This window comes from Corvus brachyrhynchos, unplaced genomic scaffold, assembly GCF_000691975.1.
Source record: "Corvus brachyrhynchos isolate BGI_N302 unplaced genomic scaffold, ASM69197v1 scaffold413, whole genome shotgun sequence".
Classification (NCBI taxonomy): Eukaryota; Metazoa; Chordata; class Aves; order Passeriformes; family Corvidae; genus Corvus; species Corvus brachyrhynchos.
Genome location: NW_008237240.1, coordinates 532,075 through 551,714, shown reverse-complemented (window position 1 = coordinate 551,714; position 19,640 = coordinate 532,075). Strand labels below are relative to the sequence as shown.

Here is a 19,640-nt window from a genome sequence, read left to right as displayed (position 1 = left end):
CTTTCCCTGAAATATTTCAAAAAATACATATGTTGTGAGGTATCTTATGCTCCTGTTAACCAACTTCAGGTGTAAGAATAAACCACACCTTGAAAAAAAAAATAAAAAAAGGAGGGAAGAGGAGTGAAAAAAACCAGAGCATTGACTAAAGATGATACTGGAAAATATCCTTTGTTTATTATGGAAGGCAGGATGCTCCAAATCACAGCACTCCAAACCATCCCTTGTACACGTGTCCATATTTCTTGCTGACCCAGCTCTCCTCTGATGGGAATGTAACACCACGTCCCCGGAAAGTGTCAGAAAGCCGTGTGCCCCTGGCTACAGCCCTGCAGGTAATTTGATGCCATCGGTGCAATCGCCAGGAATTTGAGGGGGTGTGGTTTGAGTTCGAGTGGTTAAACCTGAGTCCAGCCCTCGGAATAGGTTAATCCTATCCCCCTGCCTTCGCAAGTTTTAGAGTTATCATGGGGGTTTTTTTGGCGCAATTTAAATGCTGAGGGAAATAAATGAGGCATTTTAATAAGACTTTTGTTTAGATGCTGTAAAAGAAGTTAGGCAGAGGGGATTGTTCTGTTTTTAAGGTGAAGGACTGTGCTTAGGATGTGCATGTTGAATCAACCTAAATGCAACGTATAAGGGGTTTTGGTATCTCTTGTGCTCAACAACTGTAAAATTTATCGTCTAAAGTTAACCTGTGAGTACCCCACCCATTTCCTTGTTGTGTATGCTGGTTTTGTTTCACTGAAGGATGAGCCATTTGTCTGCCAACCTTTTCCTTTTAAATATTAAAAAGCTTGTGAGAGCTGCTTAACACAGCACATTTCCAGAGAAAGAGAGAGAGAAGTCTTTAAATTTTCCAATATTACAAAATGATTGTGCTGCTGGAAGTTTCTTTGATTTCTGTAGGGTTTCCAACAACTGGGCTGGTTGGTTGTCATATCCTCATCTCAGGCCTGAATATAAATGGCAATATGAGCTGTGTAATGAAAGGTGTTGGTACAGTGACCTATGGAGGTAGAAGTAAAGGAAACTATGGAAAGAAAAATAAATAGGATGCCTTTAGTTTCATTAAAAATGGCAAGAGCGTAACAGGTTGATCCTTTTCAGAAGTACTGTACTTTTTACCAAGACATTAGTTGCTGTCAGACTTGACTCTCTGATTGATAAATTGTTCATTTCTGGCTGCTGAAGCCCTTGCTGCTGATGAGAGAAGTGAAGACAGATTGGTAATGGGATACAAGCAATCTTCTGAGCCAGTTAGATTTGCTGGCTTTTGAGGCCTAATTAGATGCTAATCCAGGCTTGTGAGCAATCCAGCATCCTGCTTATAGCTTTGGGAATGCTAGCAGAAATACCTAGCTTCAGCCAAACTTCTGGATGGGATGGCTCCAAAACACAAAAGCCAGAGAGCAACAGCAGCTGCTGAGAAGCTGCTGTAGGTGCAACATCAGCCAGTCCCCAGTTCCTTTGATAAGGGTCCACTTGCCTGGATGTTTTGGAAACCAGCACTCCAAGGTGCCTGTTGGTGCTACTGGGAATTATCCACTCCCAGGTGAACAAAGGGCAACGATCATCTTTAGGTAGGATCGTTGCCCACCTGCTGAATATTCCCCTCTCCATATAACAGGGCACACACAGCTGTTTCTCACCCCCAGCAGTGGCCAGTTTTTAAGCAACAGGACAGGATCTCATAAAACATGCTGACATCAGTGACTGTGCAGTAGTGATACAAAAATGGTTTGCATTTGGCTGGATCTTTGTGGTCAGGTAGTCTTTGAAATACTGGGAATTTTAGATTAGACTAGGGAAGCACACACAGAATTTCTTTTGAGCTAGGCAATGAGTAAAACACAAAAGGTAATTTTCGGAATTTAAAAAGAAGTAGCCCTCAATAAGTGTTCTTTTTTTTTTTTTTATTTATAACAATCACTTAAAATAAATATATTTTAGTATGTTTGCTGTCCTACTTATTTTCTGGGTGTAAATCTGATTTTTCTAATTTGTCTTCTGGCCCACTCACCCCTTCTCTTTCCCAGAAAACCAAAAGTTCCTAAAAGCTGACGACCTCCATATTCCAAATTCGGCCTTCTAACAAAAGGTACATTTTTCTTGTTTACCATTTCACAGACCTGTTTTAAAGTAGTTCCTTAGCACTTGAAAAATTAGCTGCAGGTTGAAAATACTTGCAGTGCCATTAGGAGAAGAATCGGAGCCAAAGCTTTACCTGTGCCAATGCTCCCTGAATTTTACTGTGTGCCAAGAACTCCTTTGTGCATTTGACTACGTTCCCTGGATTTCTTTCACTTCCCACGTGGAAATAACTCCCTGGTCCTGTACATTCTCATTTTTCTCTGCCCTTGGGAAATACGAGGGTGGAGAAGAGGACCACAAGGAGCTGTGAGAGCTCCTTCCGTGACATTTTTTGTCCTAAAAACAACTCCAGCTGAGCAACTGAGTTTGCTCTGATTTTACAGCAATGTGTACTTAGGCAAAACACTTGAACAAATGACATTGTTTGTAACAATGCTCTCATCGTGTCCCCCTCTGATGAGGGAAATTTTCACAGGGCCAAGTCAAACCTGCAAAGGGCATGTTTATCCCTGTGTTTTCAGAGAGGGATTATAGAGCTGAATGTTTAAATGGTTATTTGCAGCATGGTTGTCCTTTGGAAAATTCTGTGGTAAAAGAAAAATGGACTTGAGAATGTTGAAGAGGAAATAAAAAGACAACTAACAATTTCTTGACAGCACAAAGGCATGGATTACTGCAATATGTGCTGGGGAAAAAATCGCTTTGGTAGCCAGTACTCTGTGTGTGTGCATAAACTATACAAAGTTCAGTGTTTAAGACTTACCTGAAACAGGCAGTTCACATTTTTTATTGCAAATTTTATATGGAGATGCAGAGATCTTTTAAGGTTTTAACACTACATTAACTGTTGTTTGATAGTTATTCAGGAAGTGTGGAAAGGATTTCACCTTTAAGGAAATTATTCCAACTTAGAGAGGCATTTCTTCACCTGTTGCTTTGTTTTGGTTTTTTATTAGACAATGTTTTTAACATTGACTGAAAAGAAAATGGGATCAAAACTTTGAAAACAGGGGTATAGTCTTTCTAATTCAATCTTCAGGTTATGTTAGGATCTCTATCCCACTTACTGTCAAGCCTCATTACTCAGTTTTTCAAAAATTGATACTTTGTACTTTCAGGTCTTGCCATTTTCAGATAAACACTATGTAAAAAATCAAATTTTATGCTGCGTAAAATAAATTATTAATTCTTTCAGCCTATTCTGTGTGTCTTTTTAAATCCTGTTAAGATGGAACTTCAAAGCTGATCAATTTTATCGGTCCAGATTCCTCCTGTGACTCTCAATTCCACCTTCTGGCTGTAGCTCTGCGGGGAAAGCAGAGCTGCTTTAGGTCCCATCTGACCCTGGCAGGAGGAGGAGGAGGTGGCCATGTTTAGCTCCGAGGTGATTTTTCCCTGCTTATTCCCGAATAACAGATGTTTCTGCTTCAGCTTTTCATGTCAGTGTTGGACAGCATCGAGCAGAGAAAGCATGAAACTGAGAAGGTGCTGCTGGTTTGGGGTGGATTCGGCTCATAGCTGGGCTGTTGCTGCCCTGTACTGCGGGCGGGGAAGGGACACAAATCCCTATCCCTGTCCCTGTCCCTATCCCTGTCCCTGTCCCCGTCCCCGAACAGATGTTTCTGCTTCAGCTTTTCATGTCAGTGTTGGACAGCATCGAGCAGAGAAAGCATGAAACTGAGAAGGTGCTGCTGGTTTGGGGTGGATTCGGCTCATAGCTGGGCTGTTGCTGCCCTGTACTGCGGGCGGGGAAGGGACACAAATCCCTATCCCTGTCCCTATCCCTGTCCCTGTCCCTGTCCCCGTCCCCATGGCAGAGCCCGCCCTGCTCCGCGCTCTTTCCCCGCCAGGTGGAGCCCAAGGGGCGTTTCCCAACTCCGGGACCCTCCCAGCAGTTTCTGTTCCTTGCCCGAATCCCATTAAAAGTACTTTCATTTTCTTTTCTAAATATCCGGCCTCAAGGGCCCTTAGCTTAGGGTCTTCTGATCGTTTACCATCTCCCTCTTCCCTCCACCTAAACGCCTCCTTAAAAAGTCCCTTATTTCAAGCCCTGAGCTTTGTAAAGGCAGCAGGGTGTATTTATTGTGTATGTTGCAAATTAAGGGCGTTGGTCAAGTACGATGGAGTGGCACCAACTGTTTAATATTTTTCCTTCAAAGCTGGCAGGTTTTGCTTATTTCTGTCCTGATATTCAGTGAAGCCTCTCCATTACTGGCACAGGGTGCCCAGAGCAGCTGTGGCTTCCCCATCCCTGAAAGTGTCCAAGGCCAGGTTGGATGGGGCTTGGAGCAACCTGGGATAGTGGAAGGTGTCCCTGCCCATGGTATGGGAGCTGAGACTACGTGGATGGTCTCTGAAATTCCTTCCAACCCAAACCATTCCATGATTCTATTATTACACAGCTCTGCTCACAACTTTTCATTCTTTTACTTGTGCCTAAACTTCTCTTACGCTCTTGAAATTACCATCATCTTCAGGGCACCCTCCAGACTTCAGGCTCACGGAATCCAAAGCTGCAGAACTGTTTATTCACACTTCTCTTGCTCATCTTTGCCCATGAAAACTGGATTGTTTAAACAAAACAGCTTTTCACTTTGTGTATGAAACACAAAAGTAAGAATTTATTGCAAGAATACGGCTTTTTTTGATAATGACAGTGGAGTGTAGACAAATATGTGAAGGCTGACGATGCAAGTGCTCAGTGTAATTTTTCAGGACAATGTGTTACTTAAACAGTAAACGTTAACCATTCTTCCCTTTCTCCACCAAAAGAAACTCTTTAAAAATAAATGGCTTGTGGGTTCTTTTTTTTTTTTCTTTTTTTTTTTTGTTCTAGAGGCTGACAAATACCATCTGGTTGCACCTTGACTCATCATTTGTTTGTCTAGGGAATTCAACAGCATACCCCAAGAAACGCAGGTTGTTGTAAAGAATGCAAGGATCTGTGCTGCCAGTACCTACACAAATGTTAGAGTGTTGGATTTTTATAGCTGTTAGCTAGAAAAGACTGCTTTTTCTCAATAAACAAGGTATTGTGATTCTTCAAATTCTTTCTTTTCATGCACACAGAATTGTTCTGAAGTACTATGAGTAGGAATACTATTTACTTTTCCCTTGAGTGCTTTTTAATTGTAAATTTAACATTACTTTCAGCTTTCTGTATTCTTACTGTATGAAATTATTTTTATTGTTGGACATCTTGAACATTCTCTAGGCTGGTAGTTTATATTGATTTTTTAGCTGCTGATTTATTTTTGATTGCTGATGTAACTGTCTTCTATCTGGATGAAGTGCAATTCCATATATTTTCCACCTGTTCCTCTGAATTAACAAAGCAGAAGAAAAACACACAAATTAGCCCCACCTTTGTGTTGTTAGCAGGCCGGCAATGTCCCAGGCTCACAAGCATTACAGGTTTTCCACCTTATCAGCTGAAAGTAATCAAGGCTTGCTTTTTTCCCTTTGTTAAATGATCCATTTTTGCATATCTTGGGGAAGGTGATTTTAATCTTTTATATCCACAAAAGAACTATCTGAAAGCTCTCATCTTGTTTTAATTATTTGCTCCTGGATTTCATAAAGACAGTCAAGGTATACCAGAACAGAAAAAAACAATCAAAAAACAGTAATTGTATTACAATACACATTTACATCTCTATTTTTCCACATTCCTCTTCATGCCACCACCACACAGGATGCTGAGTTTCTACCTGAATTATGGCACAGGCACATGGCGAATTACGGGTGAGTTAAATAACTGCTCTTCCACATTGCTGCCCCTGCTGTCCATGTGCATGTTCCTGTCTGCCCCAAGTCTTGGTAAAATTACTTAACTTAGTCATCAGCTGCACACTTCATGTAGGAGGTCTGTTTTTTTAAGTTCTTGTGAGCTCTACAAGCAAAGATTTAGTCCAGCATTCTCTCCCTGCCTTGCAAACTCTGCCTCCATTTCAAATCATTAAATTCTTTGAACTGGTCCTAGCAGGATTGAAAACGCACTGTTGGCCATTTGTGGGCAAGCAGAAAACATGTAAATTAAATTCCTATGAGGGCTGCAATGACACTTCTGCTCATTTGTTATTCAAGTGGGGTGTTTGCAGAAAAGCTCTCTGTTGGTGCCATGACTCAAAGGGAAAGCAGGAACTTGCTCTCTGCTGTAGTTTTAACTGTGTTAGCCCATAAACTTCCTCTGCTGACTGGATTTTGTGATGATAAGACAAGACTAAGACCTTGTAGATGCGTTCACCTGCTCCATTCAGTGCCATTTGTTTCCTGAATAGATTTCCTGTCCTGCTTATCACCAAAGGGTCTTACAGCCTCACATGAATTGAGAGTGAAGATTAATATTTTGTAAGTTTTCCCCTAAGATTTCAAATGACAGAATGAATGTTTGCAGGATAAAATCAGAACTGGTATTTCAGAAGGGTTCTGCACCCCACATCTTCTATTAATCACTAAAGAAAGGACAGCATCGCTTGGTTTTTTGCAGATGCAAAACTGAGATATCTGAAGTAAAACATTTTAGAGTTTCCTCATCCTTAGGCACTTAAAATCCCCTCAGCCACTGGATCCCTGGGATTTGGCAGGCCAGCAAACCAGGATTCGTAGCAAATGCCTGGGTGTAGTTCCATGTAGTTTAGGCAGTAATGAAAAGGAAGTAACCTGCTACACTTTTCTTGTGGGTAAAAGCAGGTAAAATTGCAGTTTTCCAATAGACACTGATTGCCAGTGAAGTGGTCTTTTCACCGTATTGAGGTGGTGACAAAGTTCCTAAAGGCTTAAACTTTTCTCTATGGAATCTGTGACCCACCAGTGCTCGTACAAGAAATTTATTTCAAAATTAAATTATTCCAAGTCTTAGTTAATATTCCTGGCTTTAATAAAAATAGAGGAATTTTTCATTTGGTTATCACACAGGGTTTTGGGTTTAGAGATGGATTATTGTTACTTTAAGGGCTAGAATTGCAGTCTTCAACAGTTTCAATCATTTATTAACAGAGGCATAATTTTCTGATGTGCCAACTTGCAGGATAACACTTCCTGCAGAAATAATTGCATATGTTGGAAAGTATGCCAGACTAGTGTTGTCCTTAACTTCCTCCTGCCCTCTTAGAACTCTTTTTCTTTTCTGTCCTATGCTTTTCATTCCGTAAGTTTATTTGTCCCATGCTACCTCTTTAATTATTCACGCTCCCAGTTTTTATGCGACGTTGCTTTTTCATTTGCAAGCTCCAGTACATTTGAAAATAACCAGCAGCAATTACTCCCTTAGGTTTCATCCGCAATTGATGGGATATTGTAACATACAACTCACAGACAAGGACAAGAAACAGCTCTCCTCCAGGGACTGCAAACATTTACAGCTTTAAGGGGTGTCCTGGGAGGAATGCAAAAGCCCCACTCTGTTCCTGTATGGATCCTCCTGTAGGATTTTATTCATCTCTTTGCAGAGCTAAACATAATTCCTGTGCATCGTTAGAGGCAGAGGGGATGAAAATGGAAACTAAATCTGAGATGTTTTAAGGACAACTACAGAATCACAGTGTAGTTGGAGCGATTTTCTAAATGAAAATTCCAGCTATCCCAGCAGGAAGGAAACCTACAGATGATGGTGTGTAACACCTGGCACACAAGAAAAGATGAACCAAGGGTGGGCTGGTGTCATCCCAATGCTGTGGCAAGGGGTGGAAGAAGGAGGAGGGGTCTCCAGTGGAAAAAAGTCCTGGGTTGGGTTCAACTCAGAAATAACTGGCTCATCTGGAGAATGGATCCAAACTCAAAGAGAGAAGGTTTAGATCGGATATTAGGAAGGAATTCTCTCCCCTGTGAGCTTGGTGGGGCACTGGAACAGTGGGGGCTGTGGCTGTCCCATTCCTGGAAGTGTCCAAAGCCAGGTTGGACGGGGCTCTGAGTAACCTGATGTAATTAGTGGGAAGTTCCCTGCCCACGGCAGCGGGGCTGGGACCAGATGATCTTTAAGGTCCCTTCCAACCCAGCCATTCTGTGATTGTATGATTTTAACATTGGCGGGAGGGGGAGAAAGAAAAAAGAAGAAGTCCAGCTTTCCGAACGGGCATGTGAGTGAGTGGCATATGAGCCCTCCTTCTGTGCCGCCGGCCAGCTGCGTGCTTTCTGCGGAAGATAATTTGAAGTGATTTAACTTTAACCGGGGCGGTGCGGTGCTGACAGGCGGCCGCTCCCCTTCCCGCTCCCTTCCCGGTGCTGGCACGGGAAGGCCGCGAGAGGGACGAGGAGGAGGAGGAGGAGGACGAGGAATAATGAAGTTGAGCCGGCACTGTGAGTAGGATGCGTCCCGGAGCCGCTCCGGGCGGGCTGAGACCCCCTCGCCATGGGGAAGGGGCGAGAAGGCGGATCCCGCCTCAAAACCCAGCTCTTAGTCTGGAATAATTCATGCTCGAGTCTTAAATATATTCTGTTTTTTGCTTTTTTTCCTCTGTTCAAGCCCAGCTGCGTGCGGGTGGGTGTGTGTATTAGCGAGGTGTGGCTACGTGGGGTTTTTGAATCAGCTAAACACAAAATAACCCAATACTGGGCTTATATTTGGTGATTTAGTTGCTGCCAAGGGGCACCTGAGCGAGAAGGGCAGTTGGGCGCTGCTGAAAGGTGGGATTGCCGACACAGGACCCGGAGGGAATGTCAGGAAGCTCTCTCAGGGGAGGTTTAGGTTGGGTATTAGGGGAAGGTTTCTCACCCAGAGGGTGGTCGGGCACGGAACAGGCTCCCCAGGGAAGTGGGGAGCACCGAACCTGACAGAGCGCCAAGAAGTGTTTGGACAACGCTCTCAAGAATGCACAGGGTGGGATTGTTGGTGTGTCCTGTATTGGGCCAGGAGCTGGACTGGATGATCCTTGTCGTTGCCTTTAAACTCAGGGTATTCTGTGATTCTGCCATCTTTTCCTTGCGCTCTGCTGTTTTATGTGTCCTGCCACACCTCCGTCCTGACTGTCCTTCCTCCCGGCTCCTCTCTGCCGCCTTCTCTGCCTGCACTGTGAGTATTACCGAGTATCTCTGCTTCATGACAGTAACAGAGCAGTAGCTCTCAGGGAGCTCCTCCGTGGCAGAAATGGAGCGAGGGAGGCACAGCAAGCAGCTCACAGTCCCCACACTGCTCCTTGTTGCTGAGCAGCCACAGCCTCTACTAGCAGCAAAAGCAGAGTCTGACTTTCCTGCGTGCTGGCTAGACTTTGTGCTTTATAACTCTTAATTGCTTAATCACAAATATCAAGCTCTCTTGGCTATGTTAACTTTGTCTGAGTTTATGGCTTTGCTGTTACTGTGTAGAGGTTTGCACGTGTCTATGGAGAAACCCAAAAATGATGTACGTGTGCAGGATAAATAACCTCAGTAAATTTAAACCTAAGAGAGCCAGCTGGACCCAGCAGTTTGGGTCAGTGAGGTCCCTCAGTGCCTTCTGAGTCCCCAAAAGCAAAACCAAAAGTTGGTCGACAGTGAAAATACTCCATGAGTTTTGAGAACCAAGTACAAACTGTGCGGGAGGGCTGGTAAATGTATGAGCCTTAAAAGGCATATTTCAAAAATATTTAAGAAGCTTGTGTTTTAAGTAAAATACAGAATATATATAGAATGATTTAGGTTGGAAAAAATCTCCAAGCTCATAGAGTCCAACCTTTGATTTATCACCACCCTGTGAACTAGAGAGTAGCACTGAGTGCCATATCCAGTTGTTTCCTGAGTTCCTCCAGGGATGGGGACTCCACCACCTCCCTGGGCAGCTCTTTCCAAGGTCTGACCACCCTTCCATGAAGAAATTCTTCCTGGTGTCCAGCCTGAGCCTCCCCTGGCCCAGCCTGAGGCCGTTCCCTTTCCTCCTGTCCCTGTTCCTGAGCACCTTTCCCAGCTCCCTCAGCTGCTCCTGGTGCTCCATTCCCAGCTCCGTTCTGGACATGCTCCAGCCCCTCAATGTCTTTCTCGTAGCAAGGGGCCCAGAACTGGACACAGGATTCGAGGTGTGGCCCCACCAGTGCCCAGCACAGGTGGGTCCTGGTCCTGTGGCCACACTATTCCTGATCCAAACCTCAGTCCATCGATCCAGCCTGCCCAGATGGCTCTGCAGAGCCTTCCTGCCCTACAGCAGAGCAACACTCCCACCCAACTTCATGTTGTCTGCAAACTGACTGAATGTGCCCTCAAACCCCTCACCCAGATCATCAATAAAGACATTGAACCTGACGGCCCCAGAAGTGATCCTGGGGGACACCACTCGTGACTGGACACCAGCTGGGTGTGGCACTACTCGCCAGCACTCTCTGGGCTTGGACATTAAGACAGTTCTTAACCCAGGCACCTGTCCAAGCCCTGAGCTGCAGCTTTTCCAGGAGATGCTGCCAAGGCTTTGCTGAAGTCCAGGTACACACATCCACAGCCTTCCCCGTATCCTCCAGGGCGGTCATCTGATCATAAAAGGAAATCAGGTTGGTCAGGCAGGACTTGCCTTTCCTAAATCCATGCTGGATGCTGCTGATCCCTTGGTTGTCCTGTTTGTGCCATGTGATCACACTCAGGATGATCTGTTCCATGGTTTTCCCAGCCACCAGGGAATAACATCAGGCATAACAGCAGTTAGACATTTGTACTTTCTCGTCTATTTAGGTAAAATGCTGCACTGTTGAGTCTGTTTTGCAATAGGGTTGCTCCATAATAAGGATGAAAAACAGTGCAAAATCACTGTTAGGGTAAACCTGCCAAGCTAACTATGGAATGAGCAAAACAAAATCTGACTCGTGCTCTCATAGATCTTTGCAATGTACCACGCCCCATCCCCTCCCCAAAAACAGTCACTAAAATCTCTCAATAGAATTGTCACTTTCACGTCATTCTTCCTGGATTTTGTCTTTGAAACTTGTGACTTGGCCTCCTTTATGAATTAAATATGTTTTGTGTATAAATCTGGTAATTTTTTTGAACGTTCAGAAAGAGCAAAGTTTGGTGTCATTCTGCTTGGTTCCAGCAGCTTCCTGATTTGTGCATGTGAACTTAGTCAGTGTTTGTGTTCACATCACTGCACAAATGAAGTGTCAGAGTAATCTTCAGTATTATTTTAGAGTGGGTTTGCACCACTGCTCGTGGTGGAATGAGAGATTTCTCATGGGGAATACACAGGGAAATTTATAATATCTGAAAATGCATTATATTACTTTCTCAATCCTTTGATGAAAACACAGCAAGTTTCTCATAATATTTCCCTGCAGTCACGCAAATGGTTCTGCAATGTTTTTCTGGGCTTTTTATTTTTAAAGCTGGTAGAATGCAGGAATAACCATGTGGACAAATACAAATAGGGAGTAGCTAAAGAGGGAAAATTCAATCTTTACGGTGGATTATCAACAGAACCTGAGTCAGTAAAGTCTCCTCTTATGGAAAAAAAAATCAAAGTTCCTTCTGGCATGAATAACCAGAAGCAAAGGCTCAGGAATGTCTGTGTTGGAGCAGTGTGTTCATTCTGCAGAATTTTTCAGAATTTGGATGCAGACCAGATGGGCAGAATTCACAGGAAAGTGGCAGAACTAGCAAAACAGGACTTGACAAGGACAAGTGAAAAATTTGGCCTTATCCTAGAGAAAGGGTAGGGCAGAAATCTTAATGTTTATAGAAGGCAGTTCCAAGAGGAAAGGAAAGAAGTATCTTATGAGTGTAAACTGTTAAAAGGAAGATTTAGACTAGATAATACACAGTATTTTCTAGAAGGCTAGCAAAGTGAACATACTGGGTATTTTTGGACATTGGTCCTGTCAAACTCAGTTTTCAGGACTATAAAACTAATAATTTTCTTTTTCTCCACTTAACAGACCCTTGTTTTCAAGGACACGTTTCTTTACACATCAGGAAGTGACTCATGCCTCAAACAGCCTGTTCCACTACTGCAGTGTGATATTTCCTTGTTTAGCATCATAAAATTAGGTGGTGTATTTCATCAGGAAAGCCTGTTAGCACTTCTGGTGTTGAGGAAAAATAGATATTCAATATGAGGAGGGAGCTTTTCACAACAAGGGTGGTAAAACACTGCCACAGGTTCTCCAGGGAGGTGGTGGCTGCCCCATCACTGGAAATACCCAAGGTCAGGCTGGACAGGGCTCTGAGCAACCTGAGGCAGTTGAAGATTCCCCTGCTCATTGAAAGGAGGTCAAATAGATAAACTGTGAGGGTCCCTTCCAATCCCAATTATTCTGTGATTCTTTGAATGCAGTCAGAGCTCATGGTGTGAAAGGGGTTGTTTGGGCCTTCTGCTGTTTTAACCCAGCGTGTTGCAAGGGTGGGTGCAGGGAATTCCCTGTGTGGTCAGCATTTAAAACTATTCCTGGAGTGTTTGCCTGTCTCAAAAAATCAATAGTAACTGCAAAACACCTCTGTAATAGCTGGTACTTACTTTTCAGAGTCAAAATCCTACTAGGATTAAGTTGAATTTCTTGTTTCTTTGGGGTATTATAGATGTGGATTAAAGGGAATGTTGGGGGGAATTTTCTGCTTGAAGATCAAGTTTTAGAAATGAAAGGGGTTGTCCTAGATAGGAATGCTACAAATACTCTATTTGCCACATCTCTGAAGGCTGTGGTTAGCACAGTGAATCAGACAGAAAACAGCCAGTTTGGGTAGCAATCCAGAAAATATTACAAGATTTTTTTTGTTGCTAAGAAAACATTTTTATGTCTGTGGGGTGTTGTTTTTTTTATTTTTGCCTTCACAGCTGTTTGGAGATTATTCGGACTGCTGTTGACATCGTTGGCTGCTTGGTATTTGGGGTACTTTGTTGCTGCTCATGTACCCCAAAACACAGTATCTATTGCTGTATTTCAAGAGATGGGAAAGAAACCAGTGTTGAGGGGTGTGTAGCTGTATTTATTTCCTCTTTTTTTTCTTATATCTGATATTGTGTATTTATGTGCTAAATGACAGATGGCTTGTTAGCTAAGAAATTACTTATGTGCTATTGTAAGAGTAAAATTGACTGTAAAGTTAATTAAAGCAAAGCTAAACTTTTTCTTAGACACTGTTTTTGAAGAAACACAATGTCAGCCTGTATCTGACAGTGTGTAAATGTAATTAATTGAACACTGATATAAGAACACTGTATCTGTTTGCTGGCATAGAAGTGCAAAGCTGTATCTTCCATCACATGTAGTTTATATTTATGATAAGCAGTTGAACCACTAACTAAACTTTGTGATTAAATTCTCATTATTTTTTAGCTCAGGTGACTTACGTGTATATTTTTGTCATTCTACAACTAAGTTACTGTGTAAAAAAAGGGCTTAAAATAAGAATGATACTATTCACTTCAAGCTGTGGGTAGGAAACCTTTATCCTTGTAGCCCTTGTGGATGGAATAACAGATAATAATTACCTTGTATTCATACCAAATCCTACCATATGGGGCATTTTTCCCTGGATAAGCTTGCACTTGGACCCAACATCTATTTGATAATCAGTGATCACCTTCAGCCCAAACAAACCTGTGATAATGTTGCCATGATCCCAGAGAACTGTCAGGATTCTGTGTTTAGATGTTTGAGTTTAGCACCTTGACTTTTGGGGGTTGATCCCATGTAGAAATTGTTCATGCAGGATCCAGTAAAACATTTTTTCATCTTTGCTGTTGCAGCCCCGGCCCCCAAAAGGCAGAAGTGTGACCACTGGTCTCCCTGCCCGCCTGGGAACTTTGCCTATCGCATCCTCAGCGGCGGTGGCAAACAGAGGAGGGCTAAAATTTGTTTTGAGGATGAGCAGTGAGTACCACTCCAAGTTGGCATCTAAGCAAGTGCTTTGTACTGTGAGGAAAGGTGTTTGGGTTTGGTTCAGTAGCAGCAACTGAGCTCCATCCAGGGGCTCCTATTCTGGTAGAAAACATCAGAATTTATCTGACAACATTTAACTCTTCTTCTTCTATCTTTTTTTTTTTAACCTAATCTCCAGTGATTTTCTTTGTTCCTCTACATAAGCTGCAGACAACTGTTAGCTTTCAGTGGGATTTTTAATTTTCATGGTGCAGGATAGCAGATTTACAGAAGGTTGATTGCTCAGCACCTTCTGAAAGTCAGGTTCTTTCATGGCTTTTCTTACTGGACAGGTGGAATAACTTCAAAACCTTGCAGTGACCTTTTCTGGAGACACAATCCACAGAGCATACAGCCACAAAACCACTTTATCTTGGTTTTGGGGTTTTTTTTCTCCTTTATCTTTCTGGCTGCACTTGTATGGAATATTTTCTTTATATGGCTCATTTTGAAAGAGTCACTGAAGGAAACTGACTGATGCATTGTGCAAGATTTTTAAGCTCTTGTTTACAACAAACTCTTGAATTAAATAACTGAAGAAAACATAAATATCAGAAAATTACTTAGCACTGGTAAACATAATTTTGCACCAGCCCTGCCAAACAGATGTATTTTACTGATATTGTGTTAATTTCAATTCCAGGCTTGTAAGTGAAGGGAATGATGATGCTGGAAGTGGTATAAACATTGCCATTGTGAATTGTAAGTACGAGAAAAAAATGTTAGAGAAAGACATACTTTTGTAGTGCAATAAATTACCAATGTTCTTGGGGGGTTGGATATTTTGTTTTGTGGGGTTTTTTAATAGCTAGTATGGAAGGGAAAATACTGCAAACTTAATTCACATTAATGTAAGAAAAACAAATCAGTGTGATAAAAACAGTCTTCTGGGTAAACAAAAGAAACATGTTCATAATCAGTATAGGAAAACAGAACAGAAAATGTGTCCACAGAAGTGGTATAAGTGTATTTTATTAGACAAAAGAATTGTAGCACAGCAAGAATATCTGTGATCTCCAGCAGCAGAACTCAACTTTCAGCTTCAGTCCTTGATAAAATACATCTGCTGCTCCACTGATAAGGAGGAAGCAGGAACTGAGAGTTGCAGTACTGCCTAAAGGTGTAGCCATGGTACAAATTCCTTTTCCAGACTTGGTCAGGGTACAGAAAGACAAACTCAAAGTTTAATTAATATTAAACTGTCGTTACATGTCTTTGCTTATAGTAAAAGCCACTGGAAAGCAGCAGGTGCACTTTATTCCAGGTTTGGAGGCACCTAAATCCTAAATTTTGATTTAGATGAATGGGAATGGTGATGAAGTGCAGTGTATTCAACAACAGATCCAGGGAAGAATGAATCCCTAAATTTTGTGGGCAAGAGGAAGAAAGGGAGTTCACAGGCACAGTCAAGTAGGCTTTGATTACAAAATACTTATATTCCAATTTTTTTGTCTCACTATTGCTAAGCTCTTGGCTTTCTCTAAACTTGCATGATTTTGTTGAAGGTTCAATTAACCATGGACAAGAATCTGTTCCAAATTTTTTCCCAGTTAACTACTGCCTTTTTTTCCAATAATCATAAAATCTTTACTGGGTAGGTATAACAGATAAAAATGAGTTAAAAATGAGAGTAAGAGCAGAAACACTCATCTTGAATGCACAAGAAAAATGATGGCAAATAGGAGCAGGTAAATCTGTCCACTATCCTGCACCAGTCTGTAGTAAAACGTATTTTTTCACATGTCCACTAATTAATTAGGCAAGATAATGACTGTTCTCAATAAGTGTCTTATGGCATTCAAATGGGATGAAAGGTTGGACATCTCAAACACTGCACAGAATTAAGCTCATTCAAATAGTCTTTGGCTTAACCAGTTTTCCTATCTATGGTTGTGACCTAGGATAGTGCATTTAGATATAAAAACATGGAAGCACACACCAAAAAAAGAATTTTTCTTTAAAATAAAAGTAATACAAATTTTGTAGTTGCATTTGATGATTTGGAGACTACATGAAACAAAATATATTCTCCCCAAATCTTAAACTTGTGCTATTTCGTATTTCTTCCAATTTAAGAACTGAAACAAAAGAAGCCAAATAATACACAAAAGTAGAGATGCTTAGCTTTAGCTGAAAATGCTATGTTTGCAGATTGAATAAAATAATGTTTCCTCATATTTAGACTTTTTTTTTTTTAATTACAGATAAAACAGGAAAAGCTATATCGACAAAATTTTTTGAAATGTGGACAGGAGGTAAGGAAAAGAGGGTAATAGAGCTTTTGTCAGTGTTTCAGCATTAATAAAAGACTTATATTCACATCATTATCCTCCTCTTTCCTGCTTGACTTTGATTGTATTATCAATAGGGATCAGCTTGAAACAAACAGCTGCTGTCTTCATAAAATATATTCTGGCCAGCTATGATGACAAATTTTGCCTGAAAAGCTGAATTTCTCTCTGTTTGAGATAATTTTTAAAAAATTATCTATCTTGTTCTTTTCCCTTTTTTTGTTTTGTCTTTTTCTTTATTTCATTGTGGTAGGAATAGCACTTAACCAGATACTACATCCAGATACTTCACTCAGCAAAATTCCTTTTCCTGATGTATCTTGTACTAGTTTAGTTACAAAATCATCATAGCTATAAAATCATCATAGGAAATTTGCTAATCTGTCTCTTAACATCCTTCCACATATCTGAAAAGATAATCTACTTAAAGAATAGCTTTTAACACATTTCCTAAACTTTGAACAATAAGTTTCCTCACCTATTAGTGAGGAGAAACAGAACGTTCCGAGGCACTGGAAGTTGATTCCCTGACTCCCTAAAAATGCTCGTGACCATGGGTGCATGGACAGGAGTGTGGTGTGTGTGCCATGAATAACCAGCTGTGTGACTGATTCCACAGACCACTCAAGTGAGATGACGGATTTTGTCAGGAATGCACCAGAAGGGACCCTCCTTCTGATGGCCACTCACGATGATGGAAGCACCAAGTAAGGAGGTTATGGAGGCTGAGGTGCAGAGCAGTTAAAAGCTGGGAAATTACTGTTGTGAATTGGTGTAAAGGAATGGTAAATTCCATTCTATACTCAGTGTTGTTCTCTCATTTCCTCTCTGAAAGTTTTACTTCCATGTCTTTTCCCATGATTGCACATATCTGTGTGTTGGTGCTCCCTAGGATGGGTAGAAATTACATTGTTTAAAAGCACCCCAAAGAGCACTGCTGTTACCTCTGGGTTATAACCTTCTTTATTCTGAAATGTTATTTATCCACACCCCCAATTATGATGTCTCTAGTTTAGGTTCCTTATTACATTTAACCTGATTATTCAGGTGCTTTTGAATCTCAAGGGTTTTTAGCTAAGCTCATGATATGATAATTGTCCAGGAAAAGACTTAATCCATGTTTAATGCCCTTGTCCTTTGTTCTGTTGAAACATCAGGTAGTTTTTGAGATACATTTTTCTTTCTGCTATGCTGTTACTATGCTGTTGTATTAACATCAGGAACTTACTGAGAAGGAAAAACATTGATAAATTCAATTCTCTGTGAATTCAATGTCATGCTACTACCACAGCTCTCAGGACTATTTAAATCTTATTTTTGCTTCTGCAGGCTTAATGCTGAATGTAAAGCATGAATCAGCCATGATATTTTTCATCATTTTTCACATCCTGAATTTTTAACACTTATTTTTTTCACTATGTTCTCCTAGGTTGAAAGATGACGCCAAAAAATTAGTAGAAGAACTGGGAAGTACAGAAATAAAGAATATAAAGTTCAGGTCAAGCTGGGTTTTTATAGCTGCCAAAGGCTTCAAGCTGCCAGATAATCTCCAAAAAGAAAAGGTCAGATTTGGTTTATTTTCACTTCATATTTGTGTGCATACCAAAACAAAAACTTTAGGAATAACTTGCCTGCAGGTTTCAGGAGGACTAAAGATACTGTTTTTCACAGAGATTTCTGTTTCCATCTGTGCCCTTGTTGTGTTCACTTTCTGTAAGCCCGGTCACATTCATCTGTGTGGCTGAGGCAGACACAAACGAGAAAACCCAACACACAGGTCAGGTCCACGGATGATGCTGATTCCCTCCACAGTCATGTCAATCTTCCACAATGGGGCTCTTTTCCCAGAATATCACAGACTCATAGAATGGGTCAGGCTGGAAGGCACCATGCTGGGTCTTCTGGTTCCACCTCCCACGGTGGCTCCAGCACGGCCATTCCAGAGCACAGGGTTGTGTCCAGATGGCTCTGGAATATCCCCAGGGAGGAGAGCCCAGAGCCTCTGTGGCCAATCTGCTCAGGGCTGGCCCTGCCCAGGGCAGCAGTTCTGCCTCCTGTGCAGGGCAATTGCCGGGCTCAGGCCCTGCCCGTGGCTCTGGTGCCGCTGCTGGGCCCCGGAGCAGAGCCCGGGCCCTGCCCTGAGCCCTCCCTGCAGCCAGGGACACCCAGGGCTGAGGGCCCCTCTCAGCTGGGGCTCCTCTCAAGGCTGAGCAGCCCCGGCTCCCTCAGCCTGTGCTGGGCACGGAGCTGCTCCAGGCCCTTCCTCAGCTGCGCAGCCTCCGCCGGCCCCGCTCCAGGAGCTCCCTGGCCCTGCTGGGCTGAGGAGCCAGAGCTGGGCACGGCACCCCAGAGGTGCCCCCAGGGCTGGGCACAGGGGCAGGATAACCCTGACCTGCTGGGAATGCTCTTCCCACTGCACCCCAGGACACCACTGGCCTTCTGCACTCTGCTGGTCAGGCACAGCTCATTGTCCACCAGGACCCCCAGGTGCTTCTCCACAGAGCTTTTCCCCAGCAGGTCACCCCCAGCTTGTGCTGGTGCAGAATATTGTTGCAATATTCTTCACATTCCAGAGCTTCTGCTGGACAAAGATATTCATTTTAGTGTATATCATGACAGCCATCTGGGAAATAAATAAAGCACTCTGTGTAAGAGAGAAACTGGCAGAATCTTCACCCATTATATTAAGCAAGATGTGCAACATTCTCCTCAGCTTCCCAGTCCTCCTTCAGTACCCCCTCCTCTTGTATGAGGTTTGACAAACTGGTATGTAAATCGAAAAAACTAAATATTGATTTTTTTTTTTAAAAAAACTATTTTATTTTTACAGATAAACCACTCTGACCAGAAGAAGAACAGATACAATGGCTGGCCAGCCGAAATCCAAATAGAAGGCTGTATCCCAAGAAACCTGATCTGAACAAATGCATACCTCATTAATAAAGACAATTCTATATTTTTATATCTATGGCTCCTATTAAATTGCCTCCAGAACTCAGTAAGCATCCAAACACCAATAGTAAAACTGTCGCTGTTGTACCGAGAACAGTGAAAAGACAACATGAGTCCAGTTTCAGGATAAGTGGCTATATTTAATTATAGAAATCAGTTTATATAGCTTTGTTTGCAAGGGTGGCATAACACCATTGGTTGCTTGACCATCCACCTCTCAGGGTAATTGGTGGAATGCTCTGACACCCATTTCAAAATATTTTCTTCAGTGTACCATAACAAGACTGTGCATAACAAGTTAGCACCTGTGAGATAAAGCCTTGGTTTACAAAAACCTCAAACTGTTTCTCAGTTAGCTTGCATGAGAAAGAAGAACTTCACAGGATGCTGCAGCAGCTGGAAAATTCCTCTGCTCCTAGCTTTTTAGTATATAAAAGTTTTATAAAACAGGTCAAATGCACAGTTTTTAACCTTTCTTTCCCCTCTGTGGTTT

At 42.2% G+C, this 19,640-nt stretch overlaps 1 protein-coding gene across 3 annotated transcripts; it reads left to right on the top strand.

The window, feature by feature from the left end:
* Window positions 1-8,087: 8,087 nt before the first annotated feature.
* On the top strand, window positions 8,088-19,159 carry FAM3B (family with sequence similarity 3 member B). 3 transcript variants are annotated; one of them, XM_017730184.1, is made up of 9 exons: window positions 8,089-8,391; window positions 8,986-9,103; window positions 12,818-12,955; window positions 13,733-13,856; window positions 14,548-14,606; window positions 16,109-16,159; window positions 16,815-16,902; window positions 17,625-17,757; window positions 19,026-19,159. In XM_017730184.1, exons 3-9 carry the CDS (start codon window positions 12,931-12,933, stop codon window positions 19,113-19,115), a joined length of 570 nt encoding a protein of 189 aa, XP_017585673.1. In that variant the 5' UTR covers window positions 8,089-8,391; window positions 8,986-9,103; window positions 12,818-12,930; the 3' UTR covers window positions 19,116-19,159. The 3 variants fall into 3 exon arrangements, with proteins under 3 accessions (XP_017585671.1, XP_017585673.1, XP_017585672.1); XM_017730182.1 differs by lacking the exon at window positions 8,986-9,103 and having other exon boundaries at window positions 8,088-8,391; XM_017730183.1 differs by lacking the exon at window positions 8,089-8,391 and having other exon boundaries at window positions 8,402-9,103.
* The last annotated feature ends 481 nt before the right edge of the window (window positions 19,160-19,640 follow it).

Excerpts from the sequence above, each read along its gene's own strand:
- FAM3B (XM_017730182.1), top strand. Across the intron at positions 13,857-14,547 it reads ATTTGTTTTGAGGATGAGCA|GCTTGTAAGTGAAGGGAATG; the intron begins GTGAGTACCACT and ends TTTCAATTCCAG. Across the intron at positions 16,903-17,624 it reads CACGATGATGGAAGCACCAA|GTTGAAAGATGACGCCAAAA; the intron begins GTAAGGAGGTTA and ends ATGTTCTCCTAG.